The sequence below is a fragment of the Dipodomys spectabilis genome, unplaced genomic scaffold (assembly GCF_019054845.1).
Source record: "Dipodomys spectabilis isolate Male_0828 unplaced genomic scaffold, ASM1905484v1 ptg000095l, whole genome shotgun sequence".
Taxonomy (NCBI): Eukaryota; Metazoa; Chordata; class Mammalia; order Rodentia; family Heteromyidae; genus Dipodomys; species Dipodomys spectabilis.
The window spans coordinates 29868636-29887034 of NW_024870772.1; the positions used below are offsets into that span (position 1 = coordinate 29868636).

General features: G+C 37.8%; 1 protein-coding gene across 4 annotated transcripts in view; it reads left to right on the forward strand.

Moving 5' to 3' along the window:
* Nucleotides 1–8707, forward strand: part of Cdk8 (cyclin dependent kinase 8) — a 113715-nt gene extending 105008 nt beyond the window's left edge. For 3 of the 4 annotated variants that reach the window (XM_042685448.1, XM_042685450.1, XM_042685451.1), the window contains 5 exons: nt 505–577; nt 3424–3521; nt 4230–4308; nt 4430–4588; nt 7417–8707. In XM_042685448.1, coding sequence (XP_042541382.1) covers nt 505–577; nt 3424–3521; nt 4230–4308; nt 4430–4588; nt 7417–7542 — 535 coding nt within the window. In that variant the 3' untranslated portion in view covers nt 7543–8707. The remainder of the gene's footprint in view (nt 1–504; nt 578–3423; nt 3522–4229; nt 4309–4429; nt 4589–7416) is intronic. The other variant, XM_042685449.1, reaches the window with a different exon arrangement.
* Nucleotides 8708–18399: the final 9692 nt, after the last annotated feature.

Here is an 18399-nt window from a genome sequence, read left to right on the forward strand (position 1 = left end):
CCATATTTATTCATTTCTGAAGCTAGACAATGATGAAAAATACCAGGTGAAGAAATAAACTAAACGTACTTTGCTAATAGACACTTGACTACCCACCTAGGTCATATAATAATTTAAGCAAATTTTAATAAGAGAAGAAATATTTCACTTACTGACAATGTAAGGCTAGAGTTAGGAGAGTCCAGTTTGACCTATCACAGATATGTTTCAAGTTCACTGAGTAAGGCTAAGTTAAACTTTTGACTAGATAGGATTTAATTGCTAAAATATAATTCATGTAGAGAATTAAAAGGGGGTTATTCATGAAATTGTTTTACATGTAATCATTGATGTCTATTCAAAAGTAACTAATGTGGATATTGAAATATAAAACTGAGTTAATTCTACTCTATGCTGATGCAGTGTGTGTGTGTGTGTGTGTATGTGTTACCAGTTATTTTGGGGGAACACATTAAGCCAAATCTAATATAGATATTTAGATATTTCATAGTATTTCTCTTTCAGGTATACCAACTGCAGCCTTATCAAGTATATGGAAAAACATAAAGTTAAACCAGATAGTAAAGCATTCCACTTGGTAAGCATTAGATAATGGTATTAAAAAAATTGGATTTCCCCTAATCCACAAGTTTAAGGCTTTATTGGTCAGTATAATTACTTAGCATTGGCAGAGTACTTTATTTATTTATTTATTTTGGCAGAGTAATGATGCAGAGATCTTGATGCATACTAATAAAGGCATCAAAGTATGTGTTTTCTCAAACTTACATCATAGCTCAGTAGACTGTTCAGTTATTTGTTTTTGTTTGTTTGATTGTTTTTTTGGGGTCCAGTCATGGGGCCTGAACTCTGGGCCTGGGCACTGTCCCTCAGCTCTTCAGCTCAAGGCTAGCGCTCTACCACTTGAGCCACAGCACCACTTCCGGCTTTTTTCTTTTTGCTTATGTGGTGCTGAGGAATCGAACCCAGGGCCTCATGCATGGAAGGCAAGCGTTCTACCACTGAGCTACCTTGCCAGCCCCCCTGTTCAGTTATTTGTTAAATGTACTAATTGTAACAAATGTGTCAACATTCATTGGTTTTTCATTAGTCATTTTAAAAATTCAAAATATTCAGAAAACAATCCCACAAATCAGAAACAAGCATAACCATCACTACACCACATCCTAAGCCCTATGTTTCAATTCTTAAAGGATTCTTTATTTAATTTATTTTTTTGTGCCAGTCCTGGGACTTGAACACAGGGCCTGGGCACTATCCCTGAGCTTCTTTTTGCTTGAGGCCAGCACTCTACCACTTGAGCCATGAAGCCACTCCCGCCTTTTCCGTTTATGTGGTACTGAGGAAGCAAATCCAGGGCTTCATGCATACGAGACATACACTACCACTATGCCATTGCTTATGAAAGAAGTTTTTAACTCCCAAGATACCACTATAAACTTGAATAGAAATCCTTTAGTGACAGTACACATTATTTCCTTTTTCTGGAAGACTGTGACAGAATATTTATCAACATGTAATGGAGAAATAACGTAGAATCTAGGTCATTTGAATCTAAAGGAATCGATGCAGTAATAAAAATAATAAGGTCATGATGAGATTTACTCAATTTGTTTAAGATTCCTATTTAAAATGTTTTGTAGTTTTATGTTTAAAAATATTTATGCTGGGTGCCAGTGGCTCATGCCTGTAGTCCTAGCTAGCTACTCAGGAGGCTGAAATCTGGGGATCATGGTTCAAAGCCAGCCCAGACAGGAAAGTCTGTGAAATTCTTATCTCCAGTAAACCACTAAAAAACCAGAAGAGGCACTGTGGCTCAAGCGCTCGCCTTGAGCTGAAGAGCCCAGGCCTCAGAGTTCAAGCCCTAAAACCAATGAAAGAAAAGGATTTATGATAGAAAAATGGGTTTGGGGAAGCAAATTATGTTTGTTTCAGTTAAAATTCGTTTAATCCTTATTTTCAGTTACTCTTTGACTTTAGAAGGATTAAACTTTCATTTATAGTGACCAAATCATTTGACAAACATTATTCTTTTTCTTTTTTTCTCTATTGCTTTTGCTTCTTCTCTCTTAATATTACATATTTACTAATTGGTCAGCAGTTTAAAAAGCAATGTTTAATCTGTCATGTTACCACCCAAGGTAACTTATAACAGTATTTATAACAGAACCCAAATTGGACGGTTAAATTAAATCTTAAAAGATTTATTCTCAAAATATTGACTAAAAGTAATGATTTAAGGGTGACTACTTATATGTCTACTAATTCTTTGCCACTAATAATCTGAGATAGCTCTTGTTGCCGTTATCTATGAGCTTCAAGAGAGATATGCATTCCTTGCAGCTTACATGTTTGTTTTAGTGTGGTTTTACTTCACTTTTCTTTGGTTGTTTTGTTTCTATTTTGTTTTGTTTTTGTACACTCAGGGCCATATGCATGTAGACAGTCACTCTGCCATTGAGCCAGACCTACTTACTTTTACTGGGGTGACCTGTCTTAATCGTTGATGACCTCATGTAGTCCTAAAAGCTCTTTATTTTAATGCCATTAAAACTGTTGAGCATTTAAAGCAGAAAATCGAAGCTTTTACTCTCAACTCTAAAAATAAAATTATGTCCCTACTGAAATATTGGATCACTAAAATGAAATGTTAGTCTCACCATTTTATCTGTATTTTAAAACATTTTGTCTCTTTATTCTCTACAATGTGTCATGTCCCATTAAGTCTCAATGTGTCTTTAGTTCATTGGTTTTTAAATAATGTATGGTTCAACAGCACAGGTATCACCTCAGAACTTGCTGCCAGTGCAGGTTCATGGGCACCTAACTAGAACTGTCTGTCACAAGCTCTGGGATCAGGCTTAGATGTTCAAGCAAGTCTGATTTTCGAACAAGGTGATTTTGCTGTACACTGAAGTCTGAAAACACTGCATTAGATCAAAGGATATAAACCAAGACAACACAGCCTACATAACATTAGAATCAAGCATTTTAGTGCCATCTACTAGTTGCTGTTTCAACTAAAAATACAGAATTTCCAAGTTAGTGTGATAGTCTGTATTTAATCTAGTTATGCAGTAGTAAGTTAAAAACACTTAAGTGATGGACTGCATATTATTTAAACTAGTATTTTCTGTCCAGTATAATAGCCACAGATTTAACTCAGTTTTACTTAATTTGGATCTAAATTTATATAGCTGTGTGTGGCTAGTGTATCATCTGTTTACAAGCTTTTTTTCTCAGAAAAATAATTAAAAACTAAGAAATTTAGTCTTGTTTTAAATTGGGTAAAGCAATTTAAATTATTAAGGGAGAAAGATAATTTAAAGTCAAAATGTAAGTATAGTTAATATTTGTATGAGAATCAAGTGATATAATACTGGAATTAATATGATGTAAATTACTGCTGATTTATGGTTTCAGCTTCAGAAATTGCTTACTATGGACCCAATAAAGCGAATTACCTCAGAACAGGCTATGCAGGATCCCTACTTCTTAGAAGACCCACTTCCTACATCAGAGTAAGTGATCAGTTTAATACGCCAGCATGATGCATTTTGGAATGTCCTTTTCTTAGTTGTCACTCTTAAGTTATTGTTATTCTTACATGGTAACCCAGAGATTTTTTTATGACAAGAAAAATTGAGGCCCCTGATTGAAGTGTCACTTAGGGACTTTACAGTTAGGAGGCATTTTTGTTCATCTCGTGCTTTGTGAAATGTTGATTGCGTTCATTTCATCAGTAATTTAGTTAGGCAGTGCCAGGTTGATTATGAATGTTATAGCTCCTTCAGAATCACTAAGATTGCTTGCTGTCTGCAGTTACAGTTGTATATTCTAAAATGCCATTCCCAAATAAATGTGTTTCCTTTACTCGCTTTTGTTTTAAATGTAAAACTGAAGCTAAAACAAAAATTGTCCTTAAGTAGTGATATACATTTCACTTGGACTCTGCATTTTGGTTGTAATAAAAGAGCACAATGCTAAGATAAAAGAAAAGTTTTGACTCATAGTAAATGAATATTGATTATCTTCCTACAAAATAAAGCCTTCAAGTGGTCTGTTATTAGTGTCACTGCTTAAAAAGGATGATTGTTTCACACTTACGTTTAAGTGCTCATATTGCTTATATGGAGACTGAGTCTCCATATTTTAAATGAATGCTACCTAAGTAATCGAAGTATCAATTAATATTCCAGAAATTATTTTTCTTTTTTTCTTGTGGTCAGTGTTTTTGCCGGTTGTCAAATCCCTTACCCAAAAAGAGAATTTTTAACAGAGGAAGAACCAGATGACAAAGGAGACAAAGTAAGTATTAAAGTACAATTGGCAGTGTCTTGTTCTTGACAGCCCAAATGACGTTTTTTGCTGTGGTTGCGTTTTGTTCTGCTTCTGAGTTGAACTTTGTTTTTCTCTTTAACCAATTGAGAAGAACCAGCAGCAGCAGCAGGGCAATAACCACACTAATGGAACGGGCCACCCAGGGAACCAAGACAGCAGCCACACACAGGGACCCCCATTGAAAAAAGTGAGAGTTGTTCCTCCTACCACTACCTCAGGTGGACTAATCATGACCTCAGACTATCAGGTATTTCAAGTTTGTTTTGAATTGACTTGCCATGTTGGTGTTTGCAGAAGGGCTTATGACATTGGGAAATGAGATGTAATTGAGAAACACTGACCTCAGTGAACTTGGGAAAATACAGGGAATGTTACTGACATTGAAGAGCTCTTGCAGTTTAATAGTAGGAAGGGGTCAAGACTTTGAACCAAAACAGAATCAGAATTTATGCCATTTATTTAATCTGTGATTTGTAATAAGTAAAAGAACATCTCCTGACATTTAATTTCTTTTCATCTATAAAATGAGACTAGTAAAACCTAAGTTTCTATCAGCCTAGACCTGAGATGGCTAAGCACTTAGCTTATACTAGAGGATTACAGTAGTAGGTTATTTCAAAACAGTGCCATAGTGATTAAGAACATAGGCTTTCACATCCCAGTTTTGCCACTTACTCTTCTATAGTAAATGATCCTGTGTCCTCATTATAGAGTAGGGGAAGTTGGAGTAAGGATTAAATGGAATGATGAATGCTTGAGTATAATGGCTAGCCTGACATAACCCTTAACAGATGATAGCAATGTTTTTTTTATTACTGTTATCATCATTAAAATTCTTAGTAGTATTCATAGTATACTGTAAATATCTAAGTGCTAGTGGTGCTGGTGATACTGTAACAACTGTTGGTTTGTTATTCTAAGGATGAAATGTACATGGCTTCCTTTGATCAACATAAGTCATGAGAGGTTGTATATTATTGACATTTCATGAAATTGAGGCTTACAGAGTTTAATAACTTTTTCAAGATCACTGATGAAATATAGTGGTAAATTGGACTCAGGCTTAGATCTGATCACAGAGGCTGCTTCTAGGATTGTGTATGGATCCTGTCGAGTGACATTTTCAGGTTTTTTGTGGAAAGACTTATTTGGAAAATTGGATACTATTTCCCTTTCTCTTCTGCTCATTCTTACATTTCTCAATTAAACTGTTTCACTGTAAAAAGGATACTGAAAATGTGACCAATTAGGGATTACTTACCTACAAAAAAAGGCATAGGTTTTATGAAACCAACTGGTTAGGTTTATTATCTGTGGCTAAAAGAAAGATCCATCCTCTGAAACATGGACATCCTTGTGTGTTTGAGTTGTGGCTCTTTATTATTATGTAAACAAAAAGCACTTGGGAATAGACATCTTTAAGGGACATTCCAGCATCTTTTCCCCATTCGTTCAGAAGGAGATAACCTTCCTTCTTAGCTGAAGGGTGTACTCAGACTAAACACAACCCTGTATGCTTCTGTGAGCTAGAAAATGGTGCTACTTTGTAGGTGTTATTGCTGCTGTTGATTTAGAGTAGTGATTTTTTACTCTTAACAAGTCTGCTCTTCCTAAAAGTGATTTTAGAAAGTCTTGTAAAATTATATGACTAAATGAATTTGCATCAAAAGAGAAGCAGTAAATTGTGATTAATTTGTTAGAGTATTTGTTTTGGTATTAATAGACCTTGAGGAGCAAAAAAAAAGACATAATTTCAAAATTAGAACACTCCATTTCACTGTTTCCCTCTTGCCTGATTTAGAATTGAAAATACCACTCATCTCACTTTTCAGTAGTGATATTTTTCCTTTTCTATGTAACATTGAAGAAGAAAATAAGAATCAGTAGTTTAAAGGGCATTAATTTTGTGTGTATGTGTGTGCTAGTACTGAGACTTAAATTCTGGGCCTTGACTTTTGCTTGGCTTTTTTTTTTTTTTTTTTACTCAAGACCAGAGTACTACCACTTGAGTCTTACCTTCAGTTCCTATAAATATTTTAGTATAAAAGAAATTGAACCCAGGGGCCAATGGCTCACACCTGTAATTTTAACTATTCAGGGAACTGATCTGAGGATGACAGTTTGAAGATAGTCTGGGCAAGAAAGTCCATGAAATCTTATCTCCAGTTAACCACTAAAAAGCTGGAAGTGGGTCTGTGGCCCAAGCGGAAAGAGTGCTAGCCTTGAGCAACAAAACAAAACAAAATAAAACTAGCCTTGAACAACAATTACAAACAGCTCAAGGATAACAACCAGGCCCTGAGTTCAAGCCCTAGGACTGACGCACCTACATACATGCACACTAACGAAAAAGAAAGAAATTGATGCTCTGGTAACTTTTCTTGTGTCAAGTTCATTTTCATTCTTTATTCATATATGAGTTCTGGTGAGGGTCTATTAAATAAATGAGCCTGTAAATTAAATTTCCTAATAAATACATTGTATAAGCATCTCAAATTATTTAATAAGTAGGCTTAAAAGGGGGACTATTGCAGTAGAATAAAATTATTTGTATAGCACAGTAATAATACCTTAGCTTTTTAATGAAATACTTTTTGTAGGAGACAGAACTCAAAGTTTTATCTTGATTTACTTGAGAATGTGGTACTTCTGACTCCCTAAAGAAAAGCTGTTGTTAAAAGATTTGGGTTTGGGCTGGGAAAGTGGCTCAGTGGTACAGCGCTTGCCTTGCATGCATGAGGCCCTGGGTTCGATTCTTCAGCACCACATAAACAAACAAAAAAAAAGCTGGAAGTGGCTCAAGTGGTAGAGTGCTAGCCTTGAGCTGAAGAGCTGAGGGACAGCGCCCAGGCCCAGAGTTCAGGCCCCAAGACTGGACCCCCCCTCCCCGACCAAAAAAAAAGGTTTGGGTTTTGTTTGTCTTGTCATTTTAATTCTAAAGGCAGTATCTAGTACAGACTTTTAAATCTTACTTCCTTGAAATAGGAAAGTCCTACCCCATTCAGCATGGGTGTCTTGGGACCAGGCTACTCCTTGAAGTATCTGAGTCACATTTTGCCCTCATCTCTTTTCCAGCGTTCCAATCCACATGCTGCCTATCCTAACCCTGGACCAAGCACATCACAGCCCCAGAGCAGCATGGGATACTCAGCTACCTCCCAGCAGCCTCCACAGTACTCACATCAGACACATCGGTACTGAGCTGCCTCAGAACCTTGTCAATGCACTGTTGCTAATGCTGCAGGGCTGACTGTGCAGCTCTCCGAGGGAACCTGGTATGGGCCATGAGAATGTACTGTACAACCACATCTTCAAAATGTCCAGTAGCCAAGTTCCACCACTTTTCACAGATTGGGATAGTGGCTTCCAAGTTGTACCTATTTTGGAGTTAGACTTGAAAAGAAAGTGCTAGCACAGTTTGTGTTGTGGATTTGCTACTTCCATAGTTTACTTGACATGGTTCAGACTGACCAATGCATTTTTTCAGTGACAGTCTGTAGCAGTTGAAGCTGTGAAATGTGCTAGGGGCAAGCATTTGTTGTTGTATGTGGTGACTTCTTTCAGTGTAACAACATTATCTGACCAATAATACACAGACACAAAGTTTAACTGGTACTTGAAACATACAGTTTATGTTAACTCAACAAAATAACGAAGACTCAAAATGAGATTATTTTGGTACACCTTTCTTTTTAGTGTCTTATCAATGGGTTGATTCATTTTCTACTTTTAATCAGTGTTTATTGACAAGAATTTTGCTTGGATTTTTTGTTTTTAAGTACAAAAAGCCACATAGGTTTTCCAGAAAGGTTTCAAAACTCCCAAAGATTAATTTCCAACTTTTAAGTTTGTTTTATATTTTCAATCTATGACTTGACTGGTATTAAAGCTGCTATTTGATAGTAATTAAAAATGTTGTCATTGATATAAACCTGTTTGGTTCAGCAAACAAACTAAAATGATTGTCATAGACAGTGTTTTATTTTTTCCTGTTGGTGTTGCTGATTTGTGAGCATGCTTTAAAATGAGAAAAGCATGAATGGTGACTTCCTTCAAAAAGGTGCGGCATCCAGTTCAGATACTTTGTCCTGATTTTAAAGCTGGTTGGTGTAGTGCTATTAAAATTTTGTTCAGTTAATTTTCTTTTTAAAAACTTGTTCGCACGTTGTTTAGGATGCCCTTACTTCAGCAAAGGAGGAGGAATAGGAGAGCCTTAGAATTTTTGAGGAAAAAAAAAACCTATAACATACAATGTACTGTATCAAACTATTTTACATGAATGACACAAGTATTCTGAATAAAAAAATAATTGAACATTGTTAAAAACAAGGTGTTATGTAATAAATTTATTTTTCATAAATCAAAATATGGAGTCAGCTGTATTTTATATGTACCAAGGACTTTTTTGTTTTAATAACTGGCCTGAATAAATCTCTTCCATTGATCATTATGTTCTACCCATATAATGGAGTAATGATGAGATTCATTTCTATTCACTTAGGGCTCTGATATAAGATACAATGGAAAGATACTCCAATTCATTGTCTGGAATAATAGCTAACCTATTCTGGAAAGGATTTGGCTTTTGCCCCAATAATTTTCTCCTGTAGTATAAAATACAGATAATTTTTAAAAAACAAACACTTTTCTCAAAATCTTAGCTCATTCATCTAAAAGCATTTTAAAACATTTGAAGAACTTCAGAATCTCAATACTGATGGGCCCAACTATAAGGATTAAGAATCATTTTTAGAGCTGGGTGCCAATGGCTCACACCTGTAATCCTAGCTACTCAGGAGGCTGAGATCTGAGGATTGCGGTTCAAAGACAGCTGGGGCAGGAAAGTCTGTGAGACTCTATAATCTTCAATTAACCACTAGAAAACCAGAAGTGGCACTGTGGCTCAATAGGTAGTGTTCTAGCCTTGAGCAGAAGAGCTGAGGGACAGCACCCAGGCCCAGAGCTTAAGCCCCATGACTGACCAAAAAATAAAAATAATTTTAAAAATTAAAAAGAATCATTTTTAGGCATTGAATATGTGTTCTTATTAGATGTCTACCCATCCCAGTTCACTGCATAAATCTGATGATGGAGTACATTGAATAGAAATACGACTTTTTTTAAAAAAAACAAACTCCTTCAGTTGGTTCTGGAGCATCATTCTGAAGAATATATGTAGGAAACACAGTTCTTAAGACTACTTAAGAAGCTGATCTCCTTGGGCACTTCAGTAAATCTACTGATAGTCCATCTTCTCTTCCAACTTGTATTTCCCAAACCAAAATCCATTACATAATAAGTTCCTCACTAAATGTCTTCTGTATACAAATCCACTCTGAGTAATTCAAATTTCTTAACATTGCCATATCATCCAACCTACTTGCTCCTTGAGCTCCAAACTTCCTCTAGTTAACTGCATCTGTGACAAACAATACCCATGTGTTTATTCTTACCAGCATTCTCTACCCCGTTCTCTAGCTTTATTTTGTTCTGCACAGCACTTGACACCTAACCAGTGATATCCTTTGTCAGCTTTCTTTTTCTTCCCTAGCGAATGGGAGTTCCTGAGAGAATGGGTCTAGTTCTTAGAACTTCCTTACTTCTATCCACACTTCTTCCCCAGGTGATCTCATCTAGGCTTGTAATTTTGATGGGCTGGTGATTCCTAGATTTGTAATCCAGACCAGACCTGCCTATCATATCTGACTCATGATATCCTGAGTCCACCTCACCCAGACTTGCCATTCCAGACTGGCTACCATGTCTGTGTGTGGGCACTCATCCTGCCAGAGGTCCAGGCCATGCAGCATCTTAACATACTCCTCTTATCCATTCTACATATGCCCCAGATGTAACACCTGCCCACTCCCTTTAAAATACAGACTAGGTCCTGATTTGCAGTATTTGAGTTTGATGATGTGAAGCCATAGCATTCATTAGAAACTGAATTTGGAATTTCAAGTTTGGGTCTTTTCTCCAAATACTGCTGGGATAGCCTAGGGAAGGAATGACTTAAGGAAAAAAAAAATCCAAGTCAGGTGCCAGTGATTCACGCCTATAATCCTAGTTACTCTGGAGACTGAGATCTGATGATCACAGTTCAAAGCCAGCCGGAGACTCATTTCCAATAAACTGTGAAAAAGCTGAGAGTAGATCTGTGGCTTAGGTGGTAGAGCACTAGCCTTGAGCAAAAAATTCTCAGCTTAATGTGTTATCAAATGCTTCTCAATGTACCATCAAGATAAACCCATATTAAGTGGAAAATATTTTCAACACACATAACCTATTGAACATTTAGTAGCAGCACACTGAAATACCCTTCAGTGGTGAAATGCCCACGATTTCTTCTTGTGCTCACATAAGAACATTCTCTTTCCCCATGTCTCTGCTATGCAACACATAGCAGTAGCAAACAAGCCTGGACTTTTTCCCCTCTAGAAGAACAACACCAGTAGGGCAGCATTCTTTTATCAGAGTTCTATCATCCTTACAATAGTGTTCATATTCATAGCAAATGAGTGAGCAGCTTTCTATTTGGATGTCAAATAGTATTTCAAACTGAACATAACCATGAAATTAAGTTATATTTTGCTCCACATCTAAGTTCTCCCAGAACCAGGGACAGTTGATCATACAAGAATTGTTAACATGGAAATTAGGTCGCATTTTCTAAAATAGTTCAATCCACTTGTAATAACCCCTGCTTCCTCAACTATAGAGCCCATATTCAGTGTTCTTACAAAAACCAAACAACTTGAGGATCATGGTGCTAACCAAATTTTTTGCTTAAAACAAGTTTGGGTTCTCATTAGCCTCTGGAAAGACAGACATTACTCCTCACTTAATAGTGATTACTTAAATGTTACATTGACTTTGCAGAACAGTAAATGAGATAGCTGAAATCTACTTTGCTCACCAAACTTAGATGTCTCTTTAAAAATTACACAACTTGGTGCCAGTGGCTCACAGCTGTAATCCTAACTATTCAGGAGGCTGAGATCTAAGGATTGATGTTTGAAGGCGACCTGGGCTGGAAAAGTCTAGGAGAATCATCTCCAATCAGCCAGCAAAAATCTGAAGTGGAACTACATGGCTCAAGTGGTACAGTGTCAGTCTTGAGCAAAAAAGCTAAGGGACAGCACCCAGTCTGTGAGTTCAAGCCTCGGTACCAGAACCACAAAAATAACAAAAAAGCACATGACCTCCCTTTTTCTGTGAAAAGAATTCTGCAGTAAAATATAATGTATACATTTAGGAGGAAAAAGTACAGTTACCATTGCACAAAAAGAATATGACTTGTAAATTTGGGGCAGTTACAACATAGGCTTGCTAATACCTTGGCAATGTGAAGGATAAATGAAAGCAGCTATGGTCAGGCTCATAACTTCTGATGGATGAGATTTGGCCAATAACTATCTCATAAACTGAACACAGTACAGATCACTTGATACCTCAAGGCATAATTTCCAAAAGATATGATAAACTCATTCTGGGTGATTTTATTCATCTACATAGACAATCATCAGAAGAAAGAAGGGTCAGTCTAATGAGCAAACAGGCCTTAAAATCAAATGAAGGTAAGAGATGTCTGTTAAATTACTCATGGCATTATATTTGTCAGAACTGACAAGTTAGGAGATTTCAGAGAGCAAACACTAGGAGAGGGCCTTATGGGAACTCCTTAGACTTTGAAAGGACTTAGGTTGATCCCTCATTCTTTGTCCCGTTCCATTTGTTGCATGAGTTACGCACTGTCTTGTGCATTGTAGCTACAAGCAGAGAATGAGGACTAGTTTCCTGTCAACTGTATTTGTGACAGATGACAAAACAGTTAAGCAACAGAATAAAGTAATATCCAACATAAAAATCTGAAGAAGCTGGGCACCAGTGGCTCATGCCTGTAATCCTAGCTACTTAGGAAGCTGAGATCTGAGGATCACGGTTCGAAGGCAGCCTGGGCAGGAGAGTCAGTGAGTCTCTTATCTCCAGTAAACCACTAGAAAGCCAGAAGTGGCCCTGTGGCTCAAGCAGTAGAGCGCTTGCCTTGAGGTGAAGAGCTGAGGGACAGCGCCCGAGCCCCATGAGTTCAGGCTCCATGACCAAAAAAAAAAAAATCTATGAAGAAATCAAAGAGAATGAGGGCCAGTTTTAAGAAAGATGATCAAGAGTCCAAAAAGTATTTGAGACTTGAGAAGTATAAATGGAATATGAAATATTTGAGAGATGTGAGTGAGATGTGAGCAGAAGTGTTTTGCTCACAGGAGAAAACCAACTGTAAAGAGCCTCCTGTAGAACTAGCCTTTTTGTATTCATGAAAAGGAATGTAGGGTATTTATGCCAGAAGAAACGGATCAAGGGGCCAGCACTGGTGGCTCATGCTTACACTCTAGCTACTCAAGAGGCTGAGATCCAGAGGATCCTGGTTCTTCCTAAGCTATCCTGGGCAGAAAAATCCTAAAGACTCCATTTCCAAAACAATCAGTAAAAAGCTGGGCTAAAGCACAGTAAAAGTGGTAGAACCCCAGCTGAGCAAGACAGTACAGAGCTATGAGTTCAAATCCGAGTACTGCCAGAAATGAATCAAGTATAGATGTGAGATAAGTTAGAGAAATACACAGGAAGAGCACTGTCTTACATCGAAGCTAACTTGGGAACCTTGAGATGAGAGAACATTAAGAGATTAGGGAGATGCCACACCAGTGGCAGAATACGTGAGTGGTTTAGGTGACATGAACATCAGCCATAAAACTGCCTTATCAGCTGTCCAAAATCCTGCCAAGCAAAATAACTATGAGTGTGTGCACGTGTGCAGGTCCTGTTCCTGAGCATTTTAGCTAAAGGCTAAAACTCCATCACTTGAGCCACAGCTCCACTTTTGGCTTTTTTTTTTTTGGGTGTAATTGGAGAAAAGAGTCTCATGGACTTTCCTTCCCAGGCTGGTATGAAGCTATGATCCTCAGATCTCTGCCTCCAGAGTAGCTAGGATTTATAGGCATGAGCCTCTGACACACAACTAAAGAACAAATACTTGTATGTTTTTAATACTAATGGGGCTTGAACTCATGGCTTCTTACTCTTACTCAAGACTGATATTCTTACCATTTGAGCTACACCTGTACTTCTGGCTTCTTGCAGGTTATTGGAGATTAGAATCTCATGGATTTGTCTACCTGAGATGTCTTGGAACCTGGATCCTCAGATCTCAGTCTCTTGTGTAGCTAGGATTACAGGTGTGAGCCACCAGCACCCAGCCATAGAGCAAAAGAACTTTTAATTTCCCTTGTTTGTCTTTTGTCCATGCTGTTAATCTTCCTGACTTCCCTGACTCCTATTGTTACCATTTTATCAGCTAGTGATCCCCTTTAAGAATAAACAGGGGCGGGCTGGGAAGATGGCTCAGTGGTAAAGCGCTTGCCTTGCATGCCTGAGGCCCTGGGTTCGATTCCTCAGTGCCACATAAAGCAAAATGAAAAAAAAAAGCCGGAGTGGCGCTGTGGCTCAAGTGGTAGAGTGTTAGCCTTGAGCTGAAGAGCTGAGGGACAGCGCCCAGGCCCAGAGTTCAGGCCCCACGACCGGATCCCCCCCCCCCCCAAAAAAAAGAATAAACGGGCCAGACATGATGACTCCTGCCTGTAATATCACCTATTGGGGCATAAGAGATTGGGAGAGTTGTGGTTTGAGGCCAGCCTGGACTAGTAAGACCCCCACGTCCAAACAACAAGCCTTGCATCTGTGTTCCCAGCAGCAAGGGAGGCATAGGTAGGAGAATCACAGACTAAGCCAGCCCTGGACAAAAATGCAAGATAAATGAAGTAAATAAGTAAACATTACACAGTGACCCAAGTGTACACAAATGTATTAACAAATATGGTAGATTTGGGGGAGAACTCGAATGTTTTAATTCCTTAGAAAGGCTAACAATACAATAAAACAAACACCAGGAAATGGGTACTTGAAGCGGGGCAGGGTCGGGGGTGGAAGGGACAGTGTAAAGGGAAAAGGTAGACCAAACTAGAGGAAGGAGGGGAAAAAGCTGTCAAAATTCAATGAATAGTGGCACTTAGTCCCAAAGTGGTAGAACACTAGCCTTGAGCAAAAAGCTCAGGGACAGCACCTAGCTCCTGAGTTCAAGTCCCATGACTGATCAAAAAAAAAAAAACAATCAATGCACATTCAATGCATATCCTAAAAATTAGGATAATTGCAGGACAGGGTGACTTGGGGGGGGAGGATGAAAAAGAATAATGAAAGGGGTAACATTAATCAAGAGGCATTTTATTCATGAACTGCTTTGTTAAATAGTCCTTTGTGCTTGAGGAATACGTGTGTGTGTGTGTGTGTGTGTGTGTGTGTGTGTGTGTGTACTATCCAACAAAATAAGCAAAAAATGGGGCAGGGGGGAGACAGTGACTTGTGCTGGAGTATCTACCTAGCAATTACAAGACTCTGAATTCATATTCTATAGGGCCAAAACAAATGAGAATAGTCATCCCATACCCTTAATCCATCAATGGCCTTACCTCACACTTAAAGTACAAATTTCTCTACACTGTATAACATGCCAGTTTCTTGGTTTCTGAGCATTCTACCACTGATGATTTTATTGCAATTACTTTAGCATACTTGATCTCCCTTGAAAATGTCAGAAGCATTCCTGTCCCCTGGTGTTGGCCTGTTGAGCCTTCTGCCCCAATCTCCTCTAGTCTCTCAAATGCCAGTTCCAATGTGTAGGTCTGTTCAAATGCTAGCTTAGGGAAAGCCGTCCCTAACGACCTTTCCTGCAGTCACAGTATATCTGCTTTTTCCGACTTCATTTTCCTTTAGAACAATGATCACTTCGTAGGATTTTTGTATTTGTGCTTTTATTGTTTGTGAGTTTGGTTTTTGGATTTGTCCCCAGTGAATGCATTCTTTCCACTCATTCAAACCACCTAGCACAGTTTGGCATATGGTATACAAAGGCATATATTTCATATATCATATATGAATATATATTATTATTCAGTAAGCCTTCTGTATCTGAACTGAAGAGAACTGGCCTGAAATAATCCTTATCTTATTTCTGATTGTGGTGTAATAGAACTGATTCTATTTACTTTGTTAAATTTTAAAATTCTAAAGATACGTTTCTATCTATTTACCAAAGTTTTCTTTGAACACAGGAAGATCAGAGAAAGTGCCCTCCCAATGTTTGAGATACTAAACTGAACTCACTAAATAAATGAATAAATAAATGGAATTCACACTGGAAAGGAAGAAATAACATTACTTCTATTACAGACAAAAGGTATGTGGAAAATTCCATAACATTTACAGAAAAAGGATGAGAACAATTATCCTGCAAGACTACTGGATGCAAGGTAAATAAAAACAAAAAAATCACATTTCTATGAAGTCTAATGAATACTGATTAAGAATTGAAAAAAATTAAGGATAAATTACAATAGTAAGAACAAGAAACAAAAATTCCTGAAGTACTTATTGCAAAACTTAAAATATGTATACAAGCTGTTTTCCAGAAACTACGAAACACTGATGAAAGCAATTAAAGAATAAGTATCTATAGGAAATTACACTATTTTCATGGATTGTTGATAGACTCAATATTGTTAAAATTTCAGCTCTCTCACACTAGTTTACAAACTTAACATTGTGGCCTTTAGAATTCCATGAGATTGGAAGTGGCGCTGTAGCTCAAGTGGTAGAGCACTAGCCTTGAGCTGAAGACCTGAGGGGCAGCACTTAGGCCCAGAGGTCAAGCCCCATGACCAACCAAAAAAAAAAAAAATTCAAGCCCATACTTGACAAAAAAAAAAAATCAGAATTCCATGAGATTATCTGATAGAATTAATAAATCTTTCTACTACTTATGTGGAAAAGCAAAGAACTAGAATAAAGTAGTATAGGATGTACTGCCTATTTTTTATCATTAATATATACAATATTTGTTAATTAAAAGTAAGTATATTTAAGCCCAGTGCCAGTGACTTACGATTCTAATACCTACTTACTCGAGAGGTTGAGATCTGAGGAGGGTCTAGGTTCTGAGCCAACTTGAGTAGACAAATCAGAGATACTCATCTCCAGTTAACTAGCAAAACACACATACACACACACACACATACACACACACACAGAAACAACCAGAAGTGGAGCCATGGCTTAAGTGGTAGAACACTGACACTGGTGTAAAGGCCAACAGATCATGAAACCTTGAATCCAAGCCCTAATGCACACACGGTGACTCATGCATGTTATTCTACCTACTTAGGAGGTTGTAATCTGAGGATCATGGTTCAAAGCCAGCCCTGGCAGGCAAGTGCATGAGACTCTTACCTCCAATTAACTGACACAAAAAGCTGGCAGTGGAGCTGGGCTCTAGTGGTAGAGTACTAGCCTTGAGCACAAAAAGCTCAAGATAGCATCCAGGCCCTGAGTTTAAGCCTCAGGATTGGCAAAAAAAAAAAAAAAAAAGTACAAGGCTGTACTCCAAGTCAGTGTAAATGCAGGGTGAGCAAGTGACTTTTGGCAATTTTGTACCTTGAAAGTATCACAACAGCTAGGATTATTTCCAGGTGCTTGAGAGAGCTGAGGAATGACCATTGGGGTGTTAAAGTACATAACTTCAGAGCTAAGTTATAGGACTGTTGTTGTTTCCAAACCCTATTTAGGAGTAAAGACCACCACCTGCCTCTTCCTGTTTCTTCACATTTATCTGGACCTCCAGAAAAATGTTAATTGACATGCTAATTTCCCTCTCTTAAGAGAAACAATATGGCTGTTAATGAGCCACATGACTGTTTAATCATTTAGTATTTGATTCAGTTATGTGTGTCTCCAGACTTCTCAAATAAGTTAAGTTCCTTGATTGTTTAAAGATAGAGACTGATGGACTTCAGTTCTGTCTGATCACAGTCTTAACAGATTGTCGATGAATATCCATACTAGGTAAATACCAAATTTAATACAATGGCTCTCAAAGAATATCCGCTTTATGAAAAGTGCATAGCTGTCCCTAGATGGGATGAATTTTGTGCAGAGTATTACCTATTCAGTAACATTTTTGAAAAGCCAAAAAAGTGAACCTTAGTAGAATTGAAAAAGAAAGTGAAATGAAGATTATTGAGTTCAGAGATAACTTTATTTCAGGCCAGGAATTATCTTGGATCTAAACTAGTGTTCTACTTATGCTCACGTAAATTTGTCAAATTAATTCATAAGAGGTTAGGAAAAATTTAACTTGGTCATGAAGGCTAACTTACCTGTTCAAGAGATCTGCTTGGCTTCTGATGAGGGCCTATCTCAGCTTCAAGTCATTGCAGACAGCAGCAAGACAAGCATGCAGTGGGAACATACAGGAGCAAGTAAGGAGGTAGGGTTGCCAGGCCTGCTTTATGAGAAATGTCTCTCAAGATAACTAACCCACTCTCATGTGTATGATATCTATCTCTTCATGAAGGTGAAGCTCCCATGATCTTCCCATGACCTAGATCCAATCACATCTTAATGCTCCCACCACCTCTCAACATTGTTATATTGGGAACCAAGTTCTCCAACACATGAATTTGGGGGCACAAACCATCTTCAGAGCACAATACTCTGCCAGGTTATATTGGGATCCCTGCTTCCAAATTCACTCAGACTCTTTATCTTGCTGCCACTGCGGTGATGACTAATTCTACCTAGGCTCTGACTAGGTTCAGGCAGGTGCATTGGCCCTTAGCCCATGATAAATATGTGTACTAGTCTTACAGTGTCACTACTATATCCTGGTGGGGATGTCTGTAAAAATCCATTCTGAAGTCAGCAGTGCACCATCAGGATATGACAGGGAGCTGATTTACAGATGCACCATTGACCAATGAAGTGAAGAAAACACTGAGGAGATAACAGTGCAACAGAGAACCAGAATAATTGCAATATACTAAACCTGTTAACTTCTTTGTTTACTTTTTTTAATACACACACACATATCCATCCCATTTGGTAACTGATATTATCACCACAAACTAACATTTCAAGGTCATTTGAACCTAGATATATGAGACAAAATACAAG